Here is a 26128-nt window from a genome sequence, read left to right as displayed (position 1 = left end):
TAATGCCATTAGCATTGCAGCGTCAGAACTCCAGATGCATGGGTTCAGTCATGTCCATATGGAGTTTGTATGTTCTCCATGTGACTCCTGGGTTTTCCCCAGGTGCTCCAGTTTTTTTCCAATGTACCAAAGTCTTACATAAATCATCTCACTTGTAAAGGATGGCAGTAGAATTAGGGGCAAGAAAGAAAGAGCTGATGGAAATATGGGATAGGTGTTTGCTGGTCAGCATGGCTACCGTGGGCTTAGGGGTCTGTTTCTGTGTTATATGATCATTTGATAGTAATTCTTTAATTAAATCACCTTTGAGTGTTCACCTTTGAGAATTCATACCTCACAGGCATTTTTGTTTTTGTCAGAATGTTGCCCTTGCTGCTTTGTTGGCTGTGTGTAATGCCAATGGGGAAGGCTTGACTTCAGAGCTACAGCTGGTAGTCACAGAAACTCTGTGCCAGATATGGCCATTCCTCACTGTGGAACAGGTGAGCAAAATAAATAAAATGGTCCTGAGACTCAACCTATAAGCATTGCTATTATACAAACAACAGTGTATTACTTCAATTAAGTGATCAGGACAGTGTAGAAACAATCAGAGCCAAGTACTGTCATCAACCACAGAATTCTATTCCTTTGCTTCAATATGAATCCTTTCCATGATTTAACTAGAGTGTCTTAATGCTTTAATCGTGTTTGCTGCAAATATACTTGCATAACTAAACCTTTGAAAATGCTACAAGTAATCCAAAATACAAGCATTTGTTTTTAATCACCTAGAATAAGTAAAACTTAAACAGATATCCCAATTGTACTTCACAAATCTCATTTGGAACTTTACAGTGAAGTGTATGCCTGCTCCATATCTTCCAGATGACCTTCTGCTCTCTCACTTGCTACTTAATCCACAAATGCTTCTGACACTGCCCTACTGGCCACTCCCAAATATACTGTAGTTTCTGTAGTATCCCCCTGGTCAGAACATTTCAGGAGTCCCTGCAAGACAACTACCTGTCGAGGTGGAATGTGCACCATTTTGTTAGAAGCAACTATTCTAATAGTTTTTCAATGTGTAAGGCAGGACTTTAAAAAATATATTAAATTTAATGAAAAGCATTAAACATGCCCCAGTAATTAAAAACATTAAAGTTAAACAGATAAAGCATTTTTTCCCTACACTTCATTAATTTAATTCAAATGAATGGAGATTACCATTCTTATACTAGTCCTCCCTGGCATGAACTGAGGGTCAGGTTAACTTTTCCACCAAATTATCTTTAATCCAGAAAAAGAGGAGGCCATCACATACATATACCTCTCAGACATTTTTGACCATGCAGATACTCAAGCCCGAGTTCCTAACTTAACAAATGGCTGATAGCCAGCAGTTCCCTTTGAAACTGCTAGCTATAAGCCAGCTCAATTTGTTTACTATTTTCTGTTTATATACTTAATAGTTTGTTTTCATTTTAATATTTTTTTTTTGTTGCTCATACAGGTGTTGAGCCAGTGCTGTGTTCAGCAGACAGTTACCCTGCTCCTTTCTCTCACCACAAGCCTGATTCATGTTTTAGGTGCCACATTGATTGCTCAGGTAATGCTGATTATGGGTGAACTTAACTTCATTGCTAGAAATTTAGAACTTAGTTTGTGCTACTGGCTACATGCTGCTATTGAAGGATGAAGGAGAACATGGAAATTAGGTAGAATGAATTTAAGAGATACTAGGTACTTTGGTTTGTGGGACACAGGACACTAAATATAAACTTTTGAGGTCACTACGAGGATCCTTAATGTAGTTTTATTGATGTAGCTTTCTATGAAATTATAAGTAGGGATGATCTTGAGGTCCAGCCATAAATTGATAAGAATATTGGTTATTAGGTGAATACAGAGAAAGAAAATAGCTTTGAAGTGATTCAAATGTGAATGAAGGATGTTCAGTAAGCCTGAATACGCAAGATGTTTGCAAGAACCAAATATCTTTCTTTCGAAGAAGTGTACAGTGTTGATGTTGGTGGAAAGACTGAGGAAGTTAGTAGGCAGCTTCAAATCATAGTTCCAATCATGTAGGATATCACTTTTATTTGTGTCTTAGAAACTAATTTTTAAGTTTTGGTCTCAATATGCTTGTATTGGAGAAATTTATGAAAAATGCATGTGCTTCAGAACTTTGAAATGGTGGGAATTCAATTTATTCTTAATAATGGTTTGAAAGAGTTGAACATGTTTTTATTTAGTAATGTAATAAAGTGTTTAGAAGGTGACAGGTCTGTCCAAAGGATAGGGATGATGGAAATTCTGGAAGCTTTATTATCTCTGTGAATTCCTCTGAAGAACTTTCCTCCCTGGAACTTTTACTTCCTTTGATTCAAGTCTCTTGTGTGTGTGTGTGTCTCAGTTATCTTTTTGGTAGCCATCTCTTTCTCCTACAACTCTCTTTAGGATTCACCATTTGATCAACTTTTGATGACTCCTCTAAATGTACTCTTCTAAGACAAAATTCACTTTGCTTCTTTCATTTGTGAACACACTGGTTAAGTTTTATTACATTGAAAGTGATACTTTTGTAATAATGTTTGGAGAGGAGACAAGATTTTCTTGTTTTAAAAACGTTAATGATCTGGGAAGGTAGAAGAAACTGCCTGTAATTGTGGATAGAGTGAGAGTCGGCTAACATGAATTTGTATATATTATGCCTAACATTTTGAAAAGATACAAGTGAATGTATATGGATGTAGTTTACATAGATTTTTGACTGTTTTTAATAAAGTCCCTCAGGTTCATGGTTTTCAAGACTTTATTTAAGGCCATAAGGCATTGGATCAAAATCAGGCCATTCAGCCCATTGAGTCTGCTCTGCTATTTCATTATGGCTGATCCATTCCCCCCTCAACTCCATTCTGTCCCTCCTCCCCATAACCAATTTAATTGAATTTACTAGTCTGTTGGGCCAATTGGAAATTGTCTGAACAAAAGGAGATAGACTATGGATAAAAGGGCAAATAGTCAAGCTAGCAGAATGTGGCTTGTGAAGTCACATAAGAATTCATGTTGGAATCACAACTATGGCAGCTGTCGTTGTTATTATAAGAGATTGGAAAGGCTGAGTCTATACTGACTGGAACATGGGAGGCTGAGGAATGGTCTTATAGCAGTTTAGACAATTGTGTGGTTATAAAGGATAGCTAATAAGTGTTTTTCCAGGGAAGGGGTGTCTGGAACTAGAGGGAACAGATTTAAGTGAGAAGGGATAAAGTTTAAAGAAGGTATAAGGGGTAATTTTTTTCAGAGGGTGTTGGTCATTTGGAACATGTTGTCAACGGTGCTGTAGGGATATATAGCATAGTAACATGGTGCATATTGTTTATGCTGATTATCATGTTGCTCCATAAGGCATAAGAGCAGAATTAGACCTCTTGGCCCATTGAGTTTGCTCCACCATTTCATCATGGCTGATCCACTTCCTTCTCAACTCCATTCTCCTGCCTTCTCCCTGGAACCTTTCACGCTCTGACTTTTCAAGAACCTACAAACCTTGGCCTTAAGTACACCCATTGACCTGGCCTCTGCTGTCACCTGTGGCAACAAATTCCACAGATTCACCACCCTCTGGCTAAAGAAATTCCTCTTCATCATTGTTCTAAATGAGCATCACTCTGTTCTGAGGCTGTGCCCTTTGGTCCTATATTCTCCCATTATAGGAAACATCTTCTCCACATCCACTCTATCTAGGCCTTTCAACACTCGATAGGCTTCAATAAGATCCCACCTCATTCTTCTAAATTCCAGCAAGTAAAGGCCTATTTAAGAAAGGATTTGCTGACATTTGAGGGTTCAAAGGGCCCAAAACTGTTCAAAACAGACTCTCTATACTACTCCCACTTGCCTGCAATATGCCATATCTCTATGCCTTGCACTTGCAAGTACCAGTGCAAATGTAGCTACTGTTTCTGCCTCCATCTTCTCTGGCAGCTCATTCCAGATACCAACTACTCTTTGTGTAAAAATAATTACTGCTTAGATCCCACTTAAATCTCCTCTCTCACCTTAAGCTCATGCCCTGAAGTTTTGGACACCACTATCATTGGAAACAGACAATGGCTTTTTATCTGTTTGGTGGTATCATGCCACCCCTCAGCCTCCAGGGAATCTAGACCCAGCTCATCCAATTTCTCCTTTTAACTCAAGGTCTTCAAACCCAGCAATATTCTCATGAACATTCTGTAGCTTAATCACATCTTTCATATAGTGTGGTAACCATAACTTAAGCACAATAACCCAAAGTGTGACCTAACCAATATTTGGGTTAGTTGCCCAATGGGTCTGCCCAAATGAAGGACCTAGTTTTATTTTCTGTGGGTGAAGGGTGATGGTGATAAAATTGAGTGTTGGAGATTATTTGGTTCAAAGACTGCAGGGGATCCTTTTGCGATAATGATAAAGAGAATCAAGATAGATAAATATTGGAAATTGTCAACTTGCTGTTTAGCTAGCTGAATAAAAACATTGATCACTGCAAGTCCACAACATTCCATAAGCTCTCCTTTAAAATACAGACTGATGCAATTAGGAAATGATTGTAGCGAATAATTGAAAATGGATGCAACACTTGGTCTTAAGCAGATAGGATTTGTTGGTTTCCTGATCTGTTCTGCAGAAACTGCTGAATGATTTCCTTAATGTAATGATTAATCTTATTTATGCAATAGGTGGTATTATTTCTCAGTTTTCTTCTACCTTTAAATCCTCCTGATCATGTTCGTCTTGCTGCATTGGACTTTCTGGGATCCCTGGGAAAGATTGCTATATCACCAGATGTTCAGGTACTTTCACTTCTACTCTCTCTTCAAAGAAAAAAAAACTTATTTTAATAAAACATACCATTCATCGGTCTTGAAGAAGGGTGTCAGCCCGCAACGTCAATAGACAATAGGTGCAGGAGTAGGCTATTTGACCCTTTGAGCCGGCACCGCCATTCACTGTGATCATGGCTGATCATCCACAATCAGTATCCAGTTCCTGCCTTCTCCCCATATGCCTTGACTCCGCTATCTTTAAGAGCTCTATCTCTTTCTTGAAAGAATCCAGCGAAATGGCCTCCACTGCCTTCTGAGGCAGAGCATTCCACAGATCCACAACCCTCTCTGTGAAAAAGTTTTTCCTCAACTCCGTTTTAAATGGTCTATCCCTTATTCTTAAACTGTGGCCTCTGGTTCTGGATTCCCCCAGCATCAGGAACATGTTTCCTGCCTCTAGCGTGTCCAATCCCTTAATAATCTTATATGTTTCAATCAGATCCCCTCTCATCCTTCTGAATTCCAGTGTATACAAGCCCAGTTGCTCCAATCTTTCAACATATGACATTCCCGCCATCCCTGGAATTAACCCAGTGAACCTACGCTGCACTCCCTCCATAGCAAGAATGTCCTTCCTCAAATTTGGAGACCAAAACTGCACATGATACTCCATGTGTGGTCTCACCAGGGCCTTGTACAACTGCAGAAGGACCTCTTTGCTCCTATACTCCCCTTGTTATGAAGGCCAACATGCCATTAGCTTTCTTCACTGCCTGCTGTAGCTGTATGCTTACTTTCAGTGACTGATGAATAAGGACTCCTAGATCTCGTTGTACTTCCCCTTTTCCTAACTTGACACCATTCAGATAGTAATCTGCCTTCCTGTTCTTGCCACCAAAGTGGATAACCTTACATTTATCCACATTAAACTGCATCTGCCCACTCACCCAACCCGTCCAAATCACCCTGCGTTCTCATAAGATCCTCCTCACATTTCACACTGTCACCCAGCTTTGTGTCGTCTGCAAATTTGCTAATGTTACTTTTAATCCCTTCATCTAAATCATTAATGTATATTGTAAATAGCTGTGGTCCCAGCACCGAGCCTTGCGGTACCCCACTAGTCACTAACAGCCAAGGACCCATTAGTCCCTACTCTTTGTTTCCTGTCTGCCAACCAATTTTCTATTCATGTCAGTACCCTACCTTAAACGTTGACTGTTTACTCTTTTCCATTGATGCTGCCTGGCCTGCTGATTTCTTCCAACATGTTGTATGTGTAATTAAAAGTAATTTGCTTTGTAAATTTTAATGCCATTTTGGTTCCACAGGGTGAAAAATGTAATTACTAGAAAATAGATAACCTTTTGTTTCCCAGTTCAAACTTCGGGTATTCTAAGGGCAACTGCAACCAGAACTGGTCTGAAGTGACACCCTGGATGAAAGCTATACCTTTGGGCCAGGTTGTGCTCAGTGTTCTTGAGTTCACTGCCTTCACCATTCCTCCAGCCCTTTGCTGCTCACATCGTCTTGTGAAGCCCAGGTGTCCACAAGCACCAACTGGGCAGATCTTGATTGAACTTGTATAAACTTACTGCGTAGCTTTCTTACAGGAGTTCAGGACTACTGTTTAGCATGAACGAAATACTTGTATCTGGCATATTTTGCAACCTCAGTAGGCCCTTTGGTTCTCCATAGTAAATCAAGATCATTGAGCATTATGGGATTTGTAGTGTCAGTCTGGATTTGAAGTGAAAGTCTAATTGAATAAACCAGTTCTCTCCAGGAAAAGGCTTTTTGTTATGTTCAGATATTAAATAAGAAAGATCTTAGAACAGGTTTTATTTCCATTGCAGGGTATGGTCTTTCCAAAGCTACCTTGTCTCTTTGCTTTCCTTCTGGCTGACCAGTCTTGGCTAATTCTTCAGCAAGCACTTCAAGGATTTACACAGTTTGCTGAGGTAACAATTGAGACTAATATAATTAATATTTAATATAGTTATGCAGCCTGACAAGGTAATTTACAAACTTATTAAGAATATAATACACATTTCAGCTTGTATTACGGGGATAATATCAGATTGCTTATCTTAGTGTATATCACTGTTTTTCCTGCATCTTTGGATTTTTTTTTGTATCTTTGAAAAAGTTGAGCAGATTTTCAGTTGAGTAGGTAGGAAACTCACCTATTATCGAATTTATTCTGTCATAATCTAGGAGCCTAGTCATTTTATAAATTACAAAGGTCAATAAATCATTTATTAATTTTATTTGTAAAATGGAAGTACCTGACCAACAGGAATTTAGAAATTTGAACCAATTCCATTGTCCATCTTTGATGTAAGTGAATAAAGATCTTAAAATTATTTCTAATAAACAACGAATTAAATTAGAGGTAACCTAAGATTTGGACCAAAGAGGTCCCTATTGCTAAATAGAGTCAAACTCTTGTCAATCCACAAAACCAATTCTTTCAGAACTTACTGCCTAATTATAAATTAGATAAATATAAACAAATGTATGGTTTATTTTGTAATATTTTGTCGTGTTTTTAAACCTTGAGCAATGGTGAAGAATGAGTAACAAGCATTTTTTTTCAGGAGACCTGCCATGAGGAAATAGTCCCACAGAGTCTGGAGTCGAGCAGTACAAAGACCAAAGTTGTAAGCTTCTTGAACAAGGTACAATAAATTAGAGTTGATGGTAGAGAAAATGGCCTTATTTTTTAATTTTAAGGTTGCTTCATTAAAAGGTACTTTACTGGGAGAAGCAATAATTTAAATCGGTGATAAAGTTAGGTACTTCAGTTGATTCAGCACTTACAAGGCCAGCAATTATTGCCCATCTGAGTTGCATTTGAAAGTGACAGTAAGCAATCTTTAAGCTACTGTGGTCTTTATGGTGAAGATATATGTGTAATACTATCGCAGAAAGGGTTCCAAGATTTAGACCCAGCAGTGTTGAAGGGACAGCTGCTGCAGTTCTAGTTCAGGATGAAGTGTGATCCAAAAGGAAACCTGAAGACTAGTATTTTAATACAGTCGTTTCATGTCACGGCCACACACCACAGCAAATTCCTAATACATGTAAATAGCAAATAAAGTTGAACCTTGTCTTCCTTAGTGGAAGAGGTCATAGGTTTCTTTGAATAGCCTAGGGAAGTAACTACATTCCATATACATCGTAGCCATGTTATGCTATTGCTAAAGTGAATGAATTGTTAGGCTAATCAAAGGGGTGCCAGTCAAGTGGAATTCTTTGTTCTAAATGAAGCAGATTGGCTGTCGGCTCTGTACTCGGTGAATCGCGTGTGCTCACTCTCACTCATTGGTGAGGGAGAGTTTGCTGGTTCTCGAGTCGGAGAACTTTCTACAATTAGCGACTTGGCAGACTTTACCATCGTAAATCAACAAGCTGTTTAAAGTCTCCCCCTTGCTTTGAAAGGGTGACACCTCTCTGTCCATTTATTGAAATGGGTAGGGGGAGGGGTGTTGCTTCGCTTTTGCTTGTGCGTGGAAGGGGGAGCTTTGGGGTTCTAACATTTTTACTGTCACTCATTCTTTGGGGCACTTCTGATTTTTTGGATGTCTACGAAGAACATTTTATATATTTCTGATATTAAATGGAATTATTGAATCTTTTAAATGCAGTTTAGCTTATTGAGAGTTTTTTTGAGACACAAAATTGCAAATACTGGAACCTGGTGCAACAAGCAAGGTGCTGGAGTAACTCAGCGGGACATGCAGCATCTGTGAGGGAAGAAACTTGATTATCAACATTTCCGGTCAAAATCCTGCATCAGGGCTGAATACTGCAGAGATTTTGGACATGCACTCATGAAGCATGAATATTTCATCAGGCTGCTGATTGCATGGGTAGAAGGGCCTAGAGTGTTAAGAGGCAAGTCAATTGTTGCAGGGGACCCTGTTTCTTTCCTGATCTCAATCAGTTGAGAGCCATGGAACAAGACAACAGACTGACTGCATCTTCAGTGCAATTGCTATTCTAATGCAACTACAAGGGAAGCTGCCCAGTAATGTGGAAAATTGCTTGGATAAGGTCAAGCATAAAAACAGGACAAAAACAATCTAGCTAATTAATGTTTGGTGTCACTCAGTTGATTCTCTATCTTGGTTGTAAAGCTAGCTTAAGAAATATGTCAAACATATGTCCATTCTGTTGCTGGTGCCTAATTTTGAACTGCCAGAAATGTCCTGAGCCTATTCACTGCCAAATAATAGCTAAAGCTGTTCCTGATTTTATTATAAAAATAGCAATAATTTTACAGCTTTTGTTCAGGAATTTAGGATCACAGAACTGGCTGTGCTGTAAGCAAATATTGCTTCAGTTCAGATCAGTGATCTCCTAATTTTTGTTTACTAGGTTATCAAGGTTCTTTTGAATATGTATAATAGCCAACTAATGAGTTCATACTTTAAATAAACTAACATTTTTGGAATCTAAGGCAATATTCTAGCCAAGGTTGTAAGGTAGTATTTAGGTTTCATAGAAACATAGAAAATAGGTGCAGGAGTAGGCCATTCGGCCCTTCGAGCCTGCACCGCCATTTATTATGATCATGGCTGATCATCCAACTCAGAACCCAGCCTTCCCTCCATACCCCCTGACCCCTGTAGCCTCAAGGGCCATATCTAACTTCCTTTTAAACATAGCTAATGAACTGGCCTCAACAGTTTGCTGTGGCAGAGAATTCCACAGATTCACCACTCTCTGTGTGAAGAAGTTTTTCCTAACCTCGGTCCTAAAAGGCTTCCCCTCTATCCTCAAACTGTGACCCCTCGTTCTAGACCTCCCCAACATCGGGAACAATCTTCCCGCATCTAGCCTGTCCAATCCCTTTAGGATCTTATACGTTTCAAAGAGCATTGTTAAGTATTGATCCTGTTTTAATTAATTTATACAAAAATTGGGACAAAATGCAAGACCATACACAAAGTAATAGGATTCAAACCAGAGGTAATTTCCTGAATGTCAAGATTGGGTGGTGTATTCTATTATCAGCTCTTGAGAGAAACCAAAAAAAGTACCTGGTCCTAAAAAGGGTACTGCAGCAATAATGTGTTCTTCCCCTGCAGGCAATCACGACAGTTGAGTCCAAGGAACTACGAATGGAGAGGTTGAAACAAGAAAATATTGTTCTAGAGGCACATTTCAATATCCTAAGCCAATGTACCATGAGTGATCCTACTATAGTGCAGGTATAGTTTCAAATCATAAGTGCTTTACTGTCCAAGTTTTGTCTCCCTTTTGACGGTGTTGATTCTGGTCAAGGCTTTGTGTTAAGACCATGTTCAAGTGGTTGAGTGTAGACCTTGATAATGAACATGTTCATAGATGAATCTTTCTTAACAAATTCACTTGCATATTTCCAGAGGATGTACAGATAGGCTTCAGGAGTACAGACCTTGATGTCTTTCAGCTTATAAATTAAAACTGCTTTTGCTGTCCTTAATAAAATTAATACTATTTGGCACTAAAGAGCACCTGTAATTATCAGTGGTAATTGTATATACATGTATAATAGTAGCCCTATCAGTGACTAATCAGCACAAGTGCTAGGGAATGTTCGTTTCTGGGACTGTGACGTAAGTAGATTGAGAATAGTGGAAACAAGCTCAAGGCAAAATCCATTAAAAGATGAGTTAATCGTGTATAGGCAGTGATGACCACAAAATTCAAACTGTAAGATAACATGTTCTACTGCTATCAGAGAGCAACCATAGACTGTTCAGTGTGCAGAGGTTCAAGTGTTCATTCCCAATCTGTAGAAGCAGAGAGAACTGTCACCTACTAAACTACTCCACAACTCTAAAGCTGTTTTTATAACTTTTTCAGCCATCTGCCAAGCGTGCCCGGCAGGAATCATGTAAGGAGGAGCAGTACGAGACAGCCTTGCAAACAGCAGAGAATGCTTTTAAAATATTGCAGACTTTGGTAAAGCAGCAAGTGCCACCAGACTGGGTAACAGTCCGTTTACAAGCCTTGCAAGAAACAATCCTTGCTTTGAATAGCAGGCAAGAACCTGTCTAAAATTTGAATGAATTGTTACATACCTTCACCATAGGAGGAATGTATGCTACAGGCTAGTTTTCTTAATACAAGATAACTTGTGTTTTATTTTGAAACAACTTTGAAAGAGCACAATACTGTCTGTAAATCCTATAGGGTTTAATTGCATAAAAATTAGGTGGAGGAATAATTTGCAGCATACCCACAATACTAATAAACTTATTTATTGTAACAAGATATTTTTGATTTGCCTTTCTACAACAATAATTTGAAGGAAAATAAATCATAGAGCAAAACTACTCCTTTATGGTCGTATTTGTTTTAAGTTGATAAGTAGTGGACAATAGCTTCATCTTTTTCCAGTAATGTAATCAAGACAACCTCCCAGTTACAAAGGGAACAGATAAGTTGGATCATGAATCACAGATGCACTCAATTGCCCAAGTGACTGTTTGATCATGTTAATCAGAAGGTTATATCAGCCACTGACACTAATCTCTAAGAATCACAGCCATTGCTTCTCAGTGTATTCTTTTGGAGGTAAATCAGTGAGGAGATAAAAGGATGCACTATTTCTTCTTATATTCTCACCTTTGGGTAAAAATATTCCATTATTAAAGACATGTAAAATTGAAGTGTTGAATATTCTTACTATTATAATGAGTAGAAAACTATCAGTGTTTAGACTGTTAAGTATCTTTTATAAAATGATCTTTAATTGTACAAAAATATACATTTGAACATACTAATTTTTACAAAATCATCTTTTATAACAGCAATTTCAGCCTGGGGTTCAACTTTCTACAATTAGAGAAAGAATCAGTTGACTTTAAACTGAAATTAGTCTAATTTGGTATATTACAAGAGAAGGATCGTTACCTCTCCAAATACATGCAAATTACTTCTGCTTTTAACTAATTACTAATTGTGTCCAGTGCCTCAATACATTAAATAAATTCAAAGACCATTTGATGTGAGAAATTCTGGTTTTGCAAATGATCAGTATTAGACATTAATATCAACAGCCAGGATACTGAGGATGAATTACATTTAAAGAATCAGATCACCCAGCAAAATATTTCCTACTTCGCTGCTCCATGAAAGTGTTTCATTCAGTGTACTTAGTATATTAACCTTTGGTGTTAACAATCTGGCTCACACGCATATATTTAAATAAGTCAAACGGTATTTTGTCACTACATCCTCAGGCAATGGTTGGCAACATAGCCATGCTGTAACATAAACAGCCTGTGTCATTAGAATGTAATAGAAATGGTTACGTACTTAATGTAGTGCAATCAGGCCGAAGTAATATTGCAAAGTACACAACTGCTGATTCAAACATCAAATAAACAGAAGGATAAGCAAAGTAAGAAATGGAAGCAAAATTACAGTTACTCTTCCCAGTATTTTCAGGAACAGAATTAGGATATCAATATTCACTTTCAATTTTCTACTGAATCAGTTCCCAGCTCTGTATTTGATGGCCATTTTGGTTAGCAATGCCAATAAGCATGAAATTAGTTTCATGTATGATATTTTCATAAATTGTGTGTAGAATTTCAAATTATAAACAGTTTTGTTTAAATAAGTAAATAAATAGTGCTCTATCTTGAGCATTTTGCATTACAGTTTTAATTCCTTGAACTCAAAACAAGGTCTTTATTCAGTATTTCCCCATTAAGGAATAGTAAAAGTACTCTTTGGTTTTCTGGAAATCTCAACCCAACATTTAAGGCATAAAATGATTCTAATTTTTAGCTCATAGTATCATAGAAGAGGCAAATCTTTTCCCTCCATACTTCTCTCATTATCACTTAGTTTCTTATTAGCATTACTTATGAAATTTGAGCAGTTTTCAGGTTAAGTCCATTCACCTTTATTTGATATCCACCCATCAAGAAGTTTCGATCTAACACAATTTAAAGTTGTACCATAATAATGCAAGGCTAATGTTTTACCTTGTTCCATTAAATTTTGTTATGGGGCCATTACCAGATTACTTCAATGCCCATCTCTTTGGCCCAAGTACAAGATTCCAAAGTTCAGCAGCCAGATAGTGAAGGTGGTTGGGTCAAACTTCCATGAAAGCAGGCTTGTATAGCTACTGAAAAAAGAATCTCTTTCTAGTATGCAGTTTTTTTTCTTTGAGAAAGCTAATTGTTAACCTTAATTTCAGTGATCAATTTCTCCCTTCAGTATCCACATTCAGAAAATACACCCAAATCTTCGTTTAGAAGAATTTATTTTCTCAATGTAAATCAACAAAACTAAATAACCACAATTATAAAACAAAATGTAATTAAGATCTCTAATGTCCCTCACCTTTGAAGAGTGTGAAACAGATCAAGCCCTTGATTTAAGTTTTCTATTTGGCATTCAAGTATGTAAAGGGGCCTTAAGTAAACATATTAAAATATGTGGTTATCTGGCAATGTCCTGAAAAGTAGTGGCCAGAATGACACATTTTTATAGTTATAATTTTGATTCCGGATCATAATACCACAAGATTTGAGTACTATGTTACATCATCAAGGACGACCTACCCCCAGGAATCGAAATTGTGTACAGAACAGATGGCAGACTTTTCAATCTTGCCCGTCTCAAGTCCAGAAACAAGATATGCAGAAGTTTCCTCATCGAGTTCCAATACGCAGATGACAACAGTGTTGCAGCTCTCTCAGAAAACCACCTACAACCGTGCATAGACTAAACTTGGACTTACCATAAATTCCAAGAAGACTCAGATCATCTATCAACCGTCACCAATTGAGACAAATCGGATAGAACCATCAATTCAACTTGGCAAAACTACCTGGAAAACGTGGACCACTTTCCGTATCTTGGAAGTCACCCTCTCCTCCAATGTCGACCTTAATGACGAGATCCAACATAGTCTTAAATGCGCTGGAGCAGCTTTTGGACGTCTCCATACAAGAGTCTTTCATGATCATGACATTCAAACAGACACCAAAATGTTAGTGTAGAAAGCAGTGGTGATCCCAACACTCCTGTATGCATCAGAAACCTGGACAGCATACCGACGACATCTGAAGGCACTTGAAAGTTCCATCAACGCTGCCTTCAAAACATCTTAAATATCAGCAACACTCACAACAAGATGGAGGAACTCAGCAGGTCAGGCAGCATCCGTGGAAACAATCAGTCAGCGTTCCGGGCCGGAACGTTGACTGATCGTTTCCACAGATGCTGCCCAACCTGCCGAGTTCCTCGAGCTTGTTGTGAGTGTTGCTTTGACCCCAGCATCTGCAGAATATTTTGTGTTTATCTCAAATATCAGCTGGGAAGATAGAAGAACCAACGAAGATGGAGTGGTCATGTTGTTCGGATGAAAGACGAACGTCTGCCGAAACAAATTTTCTACTCCCAGCTTAAAGGTGGCAAACGTAAAAGAGGCAGACAACAGAAGAGATTCAAAGACATCTTAAAAGCCAACATGAAGAAATGTAACATCGACATCAACAATTGGGAAACCAATGCCAAAGACAGGAAACTCTGGCAAGCCATCATCCAAGAAGGAACAGCAACTTTCGAAGCCAACAGATGTGCAGAATTAGAAGAGAAGAAAATGGAAAGAAATGCAGCAACAACCAAAGCCTGATCTGCCATCTGGAACTACCTGTCCTGAATGCGGAAGAACTTTCAAAGCCAAGATTGGACTCATAAGCCACTTGACAGCCCATAGATAGATCAATGGAACGAAGACCATCATGCTTGACCTCGAAGGATAGCCACGACGACAACTATGTTACTGATGTTTATTGGAGGAAGTTTTAACCTTGCTGCAATACTGGGCTTGAAAATTTACCTTTTTTTCTTCCACCTTTTGACTTTCCCTTCTGTACCTTGAGTCTTTAGGTGCTCATGTTGCTACATAAAACTCATTAAATAGGAAATACATTTCAATAAGGGTTACTGTAAATAGTTGCAAGATTTTGCTCCAAGTTGGTCAATACGTTGTTAAGGCTGTTGAAAAGATAGACCTCCAGATTTAGTATCTATCATTAGTGGCTTCATTTTCACACCAACTCTAACCAGTGTGACTTCTGAATCAGATGAACTCCAGGAAACCATTATTCCCATATCAAGTGAGGTGAGTTCCAGCTTTAAACTGTATTTAAGGTGAAATGTAAATTCATAACTGTAAGTTGTAATTCTCAGTACTTAACACCAAAATCAGAACTAGACTTTTTTTTTTGCATTGGATCAATTGTTTAGAACTTTCCACAGATGGAAATATAGGCCAGACTGAAACCACCAGTGTATCTTTCTTTTCCCCACCCCTCCATATAATATTTGAATAAAACATCTTCACAAGAGTTAACAGACATCTCTAAAATAACTTACAGTAAACACTAGCAAGCATACAGCTGATGCTGCTGGGTAGTTCCTCATTGCTCTCTGGGTACTTCAGACTCCATTCTTTATTCCAGCTAGCTACATTGGATATTTACTGAACAGAACAAAAGCCTAGCTGCTTGGCAATGGCCTTAAAAGTGTGGTCAAAGATATTAGAGAGGAAGGAAATTTAAGTATCTAAATAAATCTTTGCTTGGTAAATGTTTTCTACCAAGTATTATCCTCCCAATTCAGATCATCATCCCAGCCTTCGGTTTCCATCTGTAAAAGAATGCACAATAGTTACTATAATCTCTTGCATTGTTCAGGAGAATCTGCTTTACAGGAAAAAGGCGACAAAAATTGAGAAATTTACAAGTGGGGAACAAAAATGGAGGAACAATTAAACACCACTAGATAATGTGTGGTGTTACAAAATTAATTATATATTTTATACAGTTGGTACAAAGCTCATTAAATATAAGAAACAATTTATTAATAATGGAATATCAAAAAAGGTCTTGTTGGTTTACTGAGGGTTCTATAGCTCTTTCTGGCAGGCTGCAGTTTCTGCTAGCTCGTGATGTTATAATCAACTGCCATGAGAAATAAAGTTTGTGCATCTCTTACTCTGAATTGCTCTACTTCCTGTCCAGATTCTGAAACCTCCCATTCCATGGGCAGGTCTGACAACTGTTAATGAAGGAAAACATTCATTTTGACCTTATCAAAAGTTTTTCTGAATGTCCAAATAAACCCATATCTGCTGATACTCTCATCTATTCCAGTTACATTCTCAAAAAAAAATCTCCAGTAGGTTGGTTAACATGATTGCATTTCAGAAAAACATGCTAACTTTGTCCAACACTGTTAATTCCTTCCAGGTATTTTTATATTAGATGCTAGCATTTTCTACACTACTTAGTTTGGGCTTACTAAACTGCAATTCCATTTTAAAAAATATTTACCACCTCTGAAGGTGCAGGAACTTCAGCATCTGAAGAACTTTGCAATATTACCACTACTGCAACTACATTCCCTGATCAAGTCAATTTCAGTACACAGAGGTGTAGATTACCAGACCCTGGGGATTTATCAGCCCTTAGCCCCAATAATTTTACCAGAACTGTTTATTATTAATAATTATTTCCTTCAGTTCCTCCCATGGTTCCCTAACCTATCTGGAAGGTTTCTTGTGCCTTTCATTGTAGAACAAAATAAAGTGCTCAATTAGAAACAAAAATGGGAGAACAATTATAATTTCATCCTTTATTAACACTCAGGGGCCAACATTTGTTCTTACCTAGGTTCTCCTCTCCACATATTTCCACAAGTGCTTAGTCAGTTTTTATATACCCGCCAAGCTTACTTGCATATTTTTCCCCTCAATCTATCTTTAAACCCAGATATGCAGTACTCATCTAACCTTGAATTATAGAACATAGAAAAGTACAGGCCCTTCGGCCCACAATGTTGTGCCGACCCTCAAACCCTGCCTCCCATATAAGCCCCCACCTTAAATTCCTCCATATACCTGTCTAGTAGTCTCTTACACTTCACTAGTGTATCTGCCTCCACCACTGACTCAGGCAGTGCATTCCACGCACCAACCACTCTCTGAGTAAAAAAACCTTCCTCTAATATCCCCCTTGAACTTCTCACTCCTTACCTTAAAGCCATGTCCTCTTGTATTGAGCAGTGGTGCCCTGGGGAAGAGGTGCTGGCTATCCACTCTTATCTATTCCTCTTATTATCTTGTACACCTCGATCATGTCTCCTCTCATCCTCCTTCTCTCCAAAGAGTAAAGCCCTAGCTCCCTTAATCTCTGATCATAATGCATACTCTCTAAACCAGGCAGCATCCTGGTAAATCTCCTCTGTACCCTTTCCAATACTTCTACATCCTTCCTATAGTGAGGCGACCAGAACTGGACACAGTACTCCAAGTGTGGCCTAACCAGAGTTTTATAGAGCTGCATCATTATATCGCGACTCTTAAACTCTATCCCTCGACTTATGAAAGCTAACACCCCCTAAGCTTTCTTAACTACCCTATCCACCTGTGAGGCAACTTTCAGGGATCTGTGGACATGTACCCCCAGATCCCTCTGCTCCTCCACACTGCCATATCCTGCCATTTACTTTGTACTCTGTCTTGGAGTTTATCCTTCCAAAGTGTACCACCTCACACTTCTCCAGGTTGAACATCATCTGCCACTTCTCAGCCCACTTCTGCATCCTATCAATGTCTCTCTGCAAACTTTGACAATCCTCTACACTATCTACAACACCACCAACTTTTGTGTCATCTGCAAACTTGCCAACCCGCCCTTCTACCCCCACATCCAGGTCGTTAATAAAAATCACGAAAAGTAGAGATCCCAGAACAGATCCTTGTGGGACACCACTAGTCACAACCCAACAATCCCAATCTACTCCCTCCACCACGACCCTCTGCCTTCTGCAGGCAAGCCAATTCTGAATCCACCTGGCCAAACTTCCCTGGATCCCATGCCTTCTGACTTTCTGAAGAAGCCTACTGTGTGGAACCTTTAATTATGAATTAAAGATTAAACAATTGTAAACAAATTATTAAGCAAAACAATTTTAAGTAATCTCAAAAAATGGAATCAATTTTCCATATCTTCCGAATATGGAAGGCAAGAGCTAAAATACTATGACAAATAAAATCGTGAGCTATTAAGAAATTCACAGTGTAGGCTCAACTCATTGTGCCCATGGCTAAAGTACTATTTGGGCCAATTCTGTTTCCCAAGCCTCAGGCTGTAGGCTGCAGCAGCTCAAATATTAATCCAAAAGCTCTGTGTTGAACATTTTTTGTCTTCACTACTCTAAGGCTGAGTATCATTCTAAATGGACATTGAACCCATGAACACTATGTCACTTTTTTATATTATTTGTTTTGCACCATTTTTAATTTAACTGTTTAACATACATACTGTAATTGATTTACTTTTTTTCTATATTAACATGTATTGCATTGTACTGCTGCCACTAAGTTAACAAATTTCATGACATATGCCGGTAATGTTAAACCTGATTCTGATTCTTTGGGTGGAAAAAAAACATCTTTATTCTGGCTTCCAATTACTTTCTACATAGTGTTATCACATTCTTCCTGTCATGTGGTGACCAGACTATAGGCAGTACTGTACAGCCAGATTAGCATTTATAACTTTAACATGAAATCCTTGCTTTTACATATTATGCTTTAGCCAGAAAAGGCAAGTGTCTCATTGTGGCGTTCTGTAAACATACAGTTGCTTTTGGCTTCTGTGGCAAAGCAACTCAAGATCCCACACTCCAATCTGAATATTCCACAGATGTTCAATCACACCATAATATGTATGAGAACAAACCTACACTTCGTCTCAAGTACTACAAAATATTGTATCATCATAAAAAATACTAGCTCTTGCTAGCATACCAGTGGATTTGATAATTGGCAACTCACCTCAACTGTGTCTGTTGCAGCAAACTTTGATGCAAGTGCTAAAGTTTGTGAATTGTCTCTTTCTGTCAACATCTCTGTACCTCTTGAAGCTACTTCAGTTTCTTTGGCAGAACCAGCCAACTCTGATCCCTGTGTTGGCACTAACAAGCCAGTGGAAGACAGTTTAATATCTGGTATCATATCAGCAAAGAGATCTAGTTCAGGGTCTCTCTCTGGCCTTTTCTTGACACTAATGGTGAATTCCTCTCCCAGCTCATCATTCAAAGATGTTTTCTTCATTGTGGTCCTCTGCCTGGAGGGTATCTGTGCAATAGAATTTGTTTTTCTCTTTTCCTCTACCAAAACTTTCTGCTCTTTACAGTTATTCTTCCAACTCTCACCAGGCATTTCTGAATGGATTTTCAGTGCTGAAGAAAGTTTCATGGCCTTGGACTGAGATTTATTCTCAAAAGGAGATAAATTAGATATATGTGGATTAACTGCCTGTTCCTCTGTTATTGCATTAGATTGACCATCTTCAGTTTCAAAGTCATCCCATGGTTCGTCATCAACTGTAATATTCCCAAAACTGTTTCCTGCCAGAATGCAATCTTTTTTAGGCTTAAGCAGTATTTCATTGTTCGGCTTGCTCCAGTCTGGCCAATCTTCTGCACAGTTGTGGGTGTGCATTGAGCTTTGTGCACTATCAACACCCAAAATTTCATTCCCACGAATACCAATAATGGACGTTATGGCTGTTTGTTCTTTATACTGGGCTACAAGGTTCATAAAGAAAGTAAAAATTAAAGTTACTATCAAATATTTGCTTTATAGGCAGGTACAAGGTCAAATGCATAATATAACATGAATGTTCATACCATCAGAATGTTTGGACGGTAAACTGGGAAGAAACTTTAATATCAACATGCTACTTGGGGAATTATTTATTTATAATTAATGCATATCTTTATGAAAATAGCATTCCCACATTTCCTTTATGCCACTTAGCTAGGATTTAGAAAATACATTTACAGTAAATGAAAATCTTAAAGTATTTTTCAAAGTTTATAATTTAGAACAAAAACCATTCTTGTAACTTTTCATTAACAAGCACATATTTTCATTTTAAGTTACTCCTAATGTCTCAATTATGTGTTAACCAATAAATCCCCAATTTAACAAATATTGAATAAAAATGTTAAAACAGAAAAATGATGCTCTCAACCAGGTGACGATCACATCCATTTAAAATATGATAGTTATGGAATCAAGTTATGAGACTACCAGCCAGGACAAGATGGAATGACCCAGGGGTGGCACAATAGTATGGCACATGGAACTGTTACTACACAGCCTAATCCCAATTGTAGGTACACAATTTGCACCATCTCCTTGTGACCACATGGACTCTCCTTCACTTTCCCACCCTCACCCAAATAATTCAAATTATGTGTGTGCAAAAGAACCAGATGATAGGTTTTTAAGGGGGAATAGGTCATAGGCAAAGCAAGACTTGTTAAAATATCAAAATAGCAGCTGCGGGGGGAATTTAAATACAAGTAATTAAATGCAATCTAAAAAAACTCATCTCAGTGATGCATTTTTGTAACAAGCCACCTGGTTTACAAATACCCTTCAACAGTCCTAACTCAAATTTGGCCTCCAAGAGGTTCCAGACCTACCCTAAGTTGATTTTCAATTGCATCCTTCATTTACAGGCAATTAATGATGGGCAATAAACACTGGCAATGTGTGAACAAATAAATTAAGTAATTTGTTTTGTGTCCAATAAACTCATTTTTGCAAAACCATCCAAAAGGTTACCTTGTGTTGTCAATAGCTGAAACTTTACAGGCTGGAAATTTTCAGTGGAGTTTGCTCGGACTTTCTCCCTCCCCCTTGTACACTTCTTCTCCAATTCAGACTTCTTTGAAGATGGTTTAACAGAATTGCTTAAAGCCAGTAGACTAAGATGCTCATTACTGTTGATGACATGTGTAGGGGAACCTTAAACAGAAAAAAAAACAAGATTACAAATTTCTCTCCAAGCAAGAATAATTGCATCTCAATTATCACAATAACAGCATAAGCAAATTAACTATTTAAACCATTTAAAATATATCCCAATAAAAACATTCTTATCACTGCAATCTTAATATAATTTAGCAGAAAATGAAAATCAAAAAATGCTGGAAATCTAAAGTAAAAACAGATAATACTGGATACAGCAGGTTAAACAGCATCTTCAGAAAGAAACAGCTAATGTTTGAGATATAAGCTTCTTTTCCTATCCAAGACCTGATACTAGCTACTACACCCTCCATAAATACTGCCTGGTCTGCTGACTGTTTCCAGCCTTTTCCTGTATTTATTGCTATATCAGGGAAATAATTTCGAAGTCTTCAGGTTATATATTGAAACTCTAACATGTAAGGCATGTGTAACCTCAAAACTTGAAAATTATTTTCTTACAAATTAAGAGTTTCAAGGTAGCAGACAGCAATTTTTTTCTACCTCACCTTCAGGGGTTATTTCAGTTGATTTGAAGTTGGGTGTGGCACGTTTGAAGATCTTTGCTCTTTCACCTCCAACTACCACCTCAGCTCCAAGAAGTGGCACCAATACTGCAAGGCTGGAAAGTGTTCCTGATACCAGCGTGTTGCTAGTATCTCTCAGTCCTAGCAATATCTTAAAAAAAAAATGGATTCGGTACTTTACTATAGCAAGTCAAATTTCAGTTCTTGGTGAAATAAGGTAGTGCATAACAAAAATTCCAGCTTATATTACTTCATTGTAACTGATAATTACTAAAACTGGCCTATTGAAGTCTCCATTATCATTTGTCTAAGGTCAGACTCATCTTTGAACTAGGAATTACAGATTCAAGTCCCACACCAGAGATTGGAGCACAAATTCTGCACCGATTCTCCCATGCAGTACTGAGATAATATAACATTAGTGTTGTCACTTTCCGATGATGCATTAAATACAGGACCCATCTGTTTTTGGCTATTTTGAAAATGGCAGAATCAATTAGATATTGGGCCACGTTTTTCTGCAAGCAATGAATAGCACCAGTTGATCACTAACTGTATTTGCACATGGGGAAAAAATACTCTCAGTGGGACAAAGTAGTGCCAGAGCAAGCAATTGTGTATTACTCAAATCAGACTGAAGATGCAGACTCCTGCTGGCACACTGCACATTCCTCACTTCAAACTGACCACATGACCATGCACAGAATTATGGCCCTGAATCGGCAACAACTCATCCACGTTTCCAGAATGAGTGAACTGGGAGGGATAAGTTTAGGACAAGGAAAATAAGAGCTGGGGGAATTTGGAACACCTTGTACAGTTGTTGGATAAGGAAAGTGCAGAGTAGGTTACAGGTGATGATTTGAGCACAGCATTCTGGACTTTAGTGAGCAGACTGCAAGGGTGAACACGTAAGTAGCTGGAGTGACTCAATGCAAAGTGGCTTGAGATTGTTACATCAGGGGAAGGCAGATTGTCATATAGCAAGAAATTGGTGAGTACTTTCTAACAAATTTGTACTACATTAGTAAAGGCATAGCAGGATATCTCAACTGTGTGACATCCTGTACTGTGTGGGATGTTGGGGGACTGATGACTAAGAATCTTGAAGCTAGGGGTGATGGATGCTCAAGATACAATTTCATAGATTCACAACAAAATTCCAAAGATTCTTAAGAATGGATGGTAACAAATGTGACATCATTACTTAAGACAGGAAGGAATGTTTAAAAAAACACACAGGGAATTTTCGGTCATTTTTTGGCAGATGGGAAAAGACCAGAATCTGTATTAAATATTGTAATATTAAGACACTGAGAAAACAATGTGATTAAGAGTCAACATGCATAGATGAGAGGAAAAATCATATTTGGCAGAAGACATGTGATACAGTAGATGAGGAGAAACCAGTGGATGTGGTGCAATTGGCTCTCAAGGAAAACAAAAAAACCTCATTCACATAAATATACAGGCATTATGCCTGAAGATTCATAAGGACAAGAAATGTCTTTGCAATTATCTAAATATTCTTTACAAAAGAGTTTTCATTCATGTTCTACTGTATTAAAAGTGTCATTAAGATGCAGAAGGAAATCTATAATGAGAAAATGCCTAACTGATTAACCAAAAAATGTCACTAATCAAATATCAACTACTTATTTCTTTCCAGTACAAATGAATACTTCCACTTTTACTTACCTGTGGAAGAATAATTTCTTGTAGGTCTTCAAGTGAGAAAAGATCTGCATAAGTGTCTAGGTGAGCCAAGAGCACCATTCGTACATGCTCCTCCCGCACGCTAAAGAGTTTCAACAGAACAGGGATCACATGCTCTCGAAAGGCATTGGGTGACAGGAGGCAACTGAATTCATCACCAGATGCATCTACAGTAATGTAATTCAAGTAATTTATTTGTTGCACAGCTGCACTTTTAAACCAGTCTACATTTTACACTTGACAAAATACACTTTGCCTCCCCAACAATACGATTAGTTTTGATTCAAATCTATGTTCGGTTAGAGGTACAAATATTCTAACATCATTCAGACATTTACCACTCATTTTCCATCACATCTGTAGATCACATCAAACAGATTAACATTACTTAGGTCATCATTACCAAAACCAATACATACAACAAAACAAAATGGTGCTTGGATACATGATATATGATAATTTTTTTTCACCTTGGCGATCCAATATCAGCAACCAGACTTTCCAACTTAAATTTATTACTGCACATACTCCAATTCTCATCTAACGTACATGTGGGCCGAAGGGCCTGTATTGTGCTGTAGGTTTTCTGTTTCTATGTACCAACCTCTTACTGACTTCTAAAAGTACACTTATTTCTTAAAGCAATTAATTTCATGCTTTCTGAGAACATACAATTTGACTACACTGGGACATTATTAATATGTTTAAAAAAAACAAAGCAGGAAGAAAATATGCAAACTTGGAAAATACACAGTCAAATTAGCAACTGAAAATAAAATTGAACACAAAGTTCTATAGTCAAGTATTAAAAAAGGATCTCTTCTCCATGTTATTCCATCATAATGTGACTATAATATTGGTCCTTTAAAACACAGTACTGTTAAATTTCCACACAAATGCAGATAAAATTAATAAGATTAGCATTAGTGTTTATTTTCCAAATGTAACAATTCATTTATTCACAATACTTAAGGATACCTAAATAAATGCAACATCTAATATGGGCCGTGTGATTATGCAGCTTCACCCCAGAAGATAAGCACTGAACGTACCTGTCTTTGGCCTGAGTAGGTGAGGAAGAAAGCTTTTGATTGCCACTGGTTCTGCAAAGACCAGTGGAGTTAGCAATTGTGGCACCAGACGAGAAGCCATAAGACTTTCAGGCAAGGCCTGGACTCGATCCAACAGAAATCTGTTATGAACAACAAAGAATCATTTTAATTTTAGGTGTCCCTTTCATAATCATTTTATTAAACCAAATGTTTGTCAACACTCTCAGAAAAATTTTATATGAAAAATCCAAACGCAGGCAGTTAGAAAGAAGGTAAAAAGCAAAAATACAATCTATGTTCAATTTGTGTTATCAAAATTTCTGTCAATCATGGAGTAAGGATTTTCTAATGTCATGGTTAATTCTGCATGATAATCATATGCAATAAAGAAACACTTGGAGCACTCATGATTTTTTTCTAAGTTAATAGACTCCACACAACCTGTACCTGACCACAGGATGACTTCGTGGAAAAAAAATCCTTTCTAAATTCAAGGCTTGCTCAGATGCCCAGCTTTAAAAATCAAATGAACTCCACCAAACTAACACCACACATCCTGCCCCCAATTTCAGATAAGAAAAAAATATTTCATCAGTGAAACAATTTTGATATTCATCACAAGATATCAATATTCTCACAAATGAAATAGCAACAGGCTATAATTGATTTTTAAAAACTTCCTTGAGGATTGAGTGCATCACAGCAGTTTGAAAAGCTCAAACAAATAAATAGAGGGGTAGCTCAAGTGGAGCGGCCAGTGAACGAGTGGAGCTTTGCGGCTTTGATTCGAAAGGCTTTGACGAGAAGAGGTGGAGGACAAGCTTGCTCCCAGTTAGGTTTTACAATGCTTCCTGAGACGGTGATGTGCCTCTCATGTGAGATGTGGCAGTCTTGGGGGAACTCCCCTCTCCTGCAGAGTCACATCCGCCAGAAGTGCATACGGCTGGGCGATATGGAAGACCGTGTAAGGAATCTGGAGCAGCAGCTGGTTGACCTTTGACTCATAAGGGAGAACGAGGCAGTCATAGATGAAAGCTACAGGGAGGTAGTCATGCCTAGGATGCTGGAAGCAGGTTGTTGGGTGACAGTTGGTGGGGGGGGGGGGGGAAGGCAAAGGTGAGTAGACAGGTAGTGCAGAGCACTCCTGTAGCCATTCCCGTGAATAATAAGTATACCGTCCTGGAGCCTGAAGGACACCCGCATAGTTTGTTGCCTCCTGGGTGCCAGTCCGGGATGTCTCTGACCGGGTGCACAACATCCTGGTACGAGAGGGAAAGCAACCAGATATCGTGATACATGTTGGTACCAACGACATAGGCAGGAAGAGGGAAGAGGTCCTGAAGTGTGAGTTTCGGGAACTAGGCAGAAAGCTGAAGAACAAGACCTCAAGGGTGGCGTTCTCAGGATTGCTGCCAATGCTACGTGATAGTGATGGTAAGAATTGGAGGAGATGGCAGTTGAATGCGTGGCTGAGGACTTGTTGCAGGGGGGCAGTTTTAGATTTTTGGATCATTGGGATCTCTTCTGGGGAAGGTGGGACCTGTACAGATTGGATGGGTTACACCTGAACTCGAGGGGGAGCAATATCCTTGCAGGTAGGTTTGCTAGCATGGTTCGGGAGGGTTTAAACTAATTTACAAGGGGGATGGGACCCAGAGCGATAGAGCAGTGTTAGAAGTGCATAGAGTAAAGCCAGATCTAACATATAAAGAGGCTTTGAGGAAAGAGAAGCAGAATAAAGGGTGTAAAGGTAGTAAGGTAGAAGGGCTAAAGTGCGTGTACTTCAATGCAAGAAGCATCAGGAACAAAGGTGATGAACTGAGAGCTTGGATACATACATGGAATTATGATGTAGTGGCCATTACGGAGACTTGGCTGGCACCAGGGCAGGAATGGATTCTCAATATTCCTGGATTGCAGTGCTTTAAAAGGGATGGGGGGGGGAAGGGGAGGAGGGGTGGCATTACTGGTCAGGGATACTATTACAGCTACAGAAAGGGTGGGTAATGTAGCAGGATCCTCTTTTGAGTCAGTATGGGTGGAAGTCAGGAACAGGAAGGGAGCAGTTACTCTATTGGGACATTCTATAGGCCCCCTGGTAGCAGCAGAGATACCGAGGAGTAGATTGGGAGGCAGATTTTGGAAAGGTGCAAAAATAAAAGGGTTGTTATCATGGGTGACTTTAAC

The 26128-nt window shown here is 38.5% G+C and overlaps 2 protein-coding genes across 7 annotated transcripts in view; one reads left to right on the top strand and one right to left on the bottom strand.

The window, feature by feature from the left end:
- The window catches only part of firrm (fignl1 interacting regulator of recombination and mitosis), a 60755-nt gene extending 49345 nt beyond the window's left edge, over positions 1-11410 (top strand). The window contains exons 18-24 of one of the 2 annotated variants that reach the window (XM_063064098.1): positions 360-482; positions 1493-1588; positions 4707-4820; positions 6650-6754; positions 7394-7474; positions 9890-10012; positions 10650-11410. In XM_063064098.1, the coding sequence (XP_062920168.1) occupies positions 360-482; positions 1493-1588; positions 4707-4820; positions 6650-6754; positions 7394-7474; positions 9890-10012; positions 10650-10844 (837 nt within the window). In that variant the 3' untranslated portion in view covers positions 10845-11410. The remainder of the gene's footprint in view (positions 1-359; positions 483-1492; positions 1589-4706; positions 4821-6649; positions 6755-7393; positions 7475-9889; positions 10013-10649) is intronic. The other variant, XM_063064099.1, reaches the window with a different exon arrangement.
- A 13-nt stretch (positions 11411-11423) lies between these two features.
- The window catches only part of scyl3 (SCY1-like, kinase-like 3), a 44496-nt gene continuing 29791 nt past the window's right edge, over positions 11424-26128 (bottom strand). For 4 of the 5 annotated variants that reach the window (XM_063064105.1, XM_063064106.1, XM_063064107.1 and 1 more), the window contains exons 8-13: positions 23942-24081; positions 22872-23056; positions 21156-21324; positions 20461-20643; positions 18658-19412; positions 11424-15464 (exon numbers count right to left, since the gene is read on the bottom strand). In XM_063064105.1, coding sequence (XP_062920175.1) covers positions 15411-15464; positions 18658-19412; positions 20461-20643; positions 21156-21324; positions 22872-23056; positions 23942-24081 — 1486 coding nt within the window. In that variant the 3' untranslated portion in view covers positions 11424-15410. The remainder of the gene's footprint in view (positions 15465-18657; positions 19413-20460; positions 20644-21155; positions 21325-22871; positions 23057-23941; positions 24082-26128) is intronic. The other variant, XR_010019891.1, reaches the window with a different exon arrangement.

This window comes from Mobula hypostoma, chromosome 12 (assembly GCF_963921235.1).
Source record: "Mobula hypostoma chromosome 12, sMobHyp1.1, whole genome shotgun sequence".
Classification (NCBI taxonomy): Eukaryota; Metazoa; Chordata; class Chondrichthyes; order Myliobatiformes; family Myliobatidae; genus Mobula; species Mobula hypostoma.
Note: the sequence above shows the minus strand (reverse complement) of the source record. Positions and strands in the feature narration are given on the sequence as shown.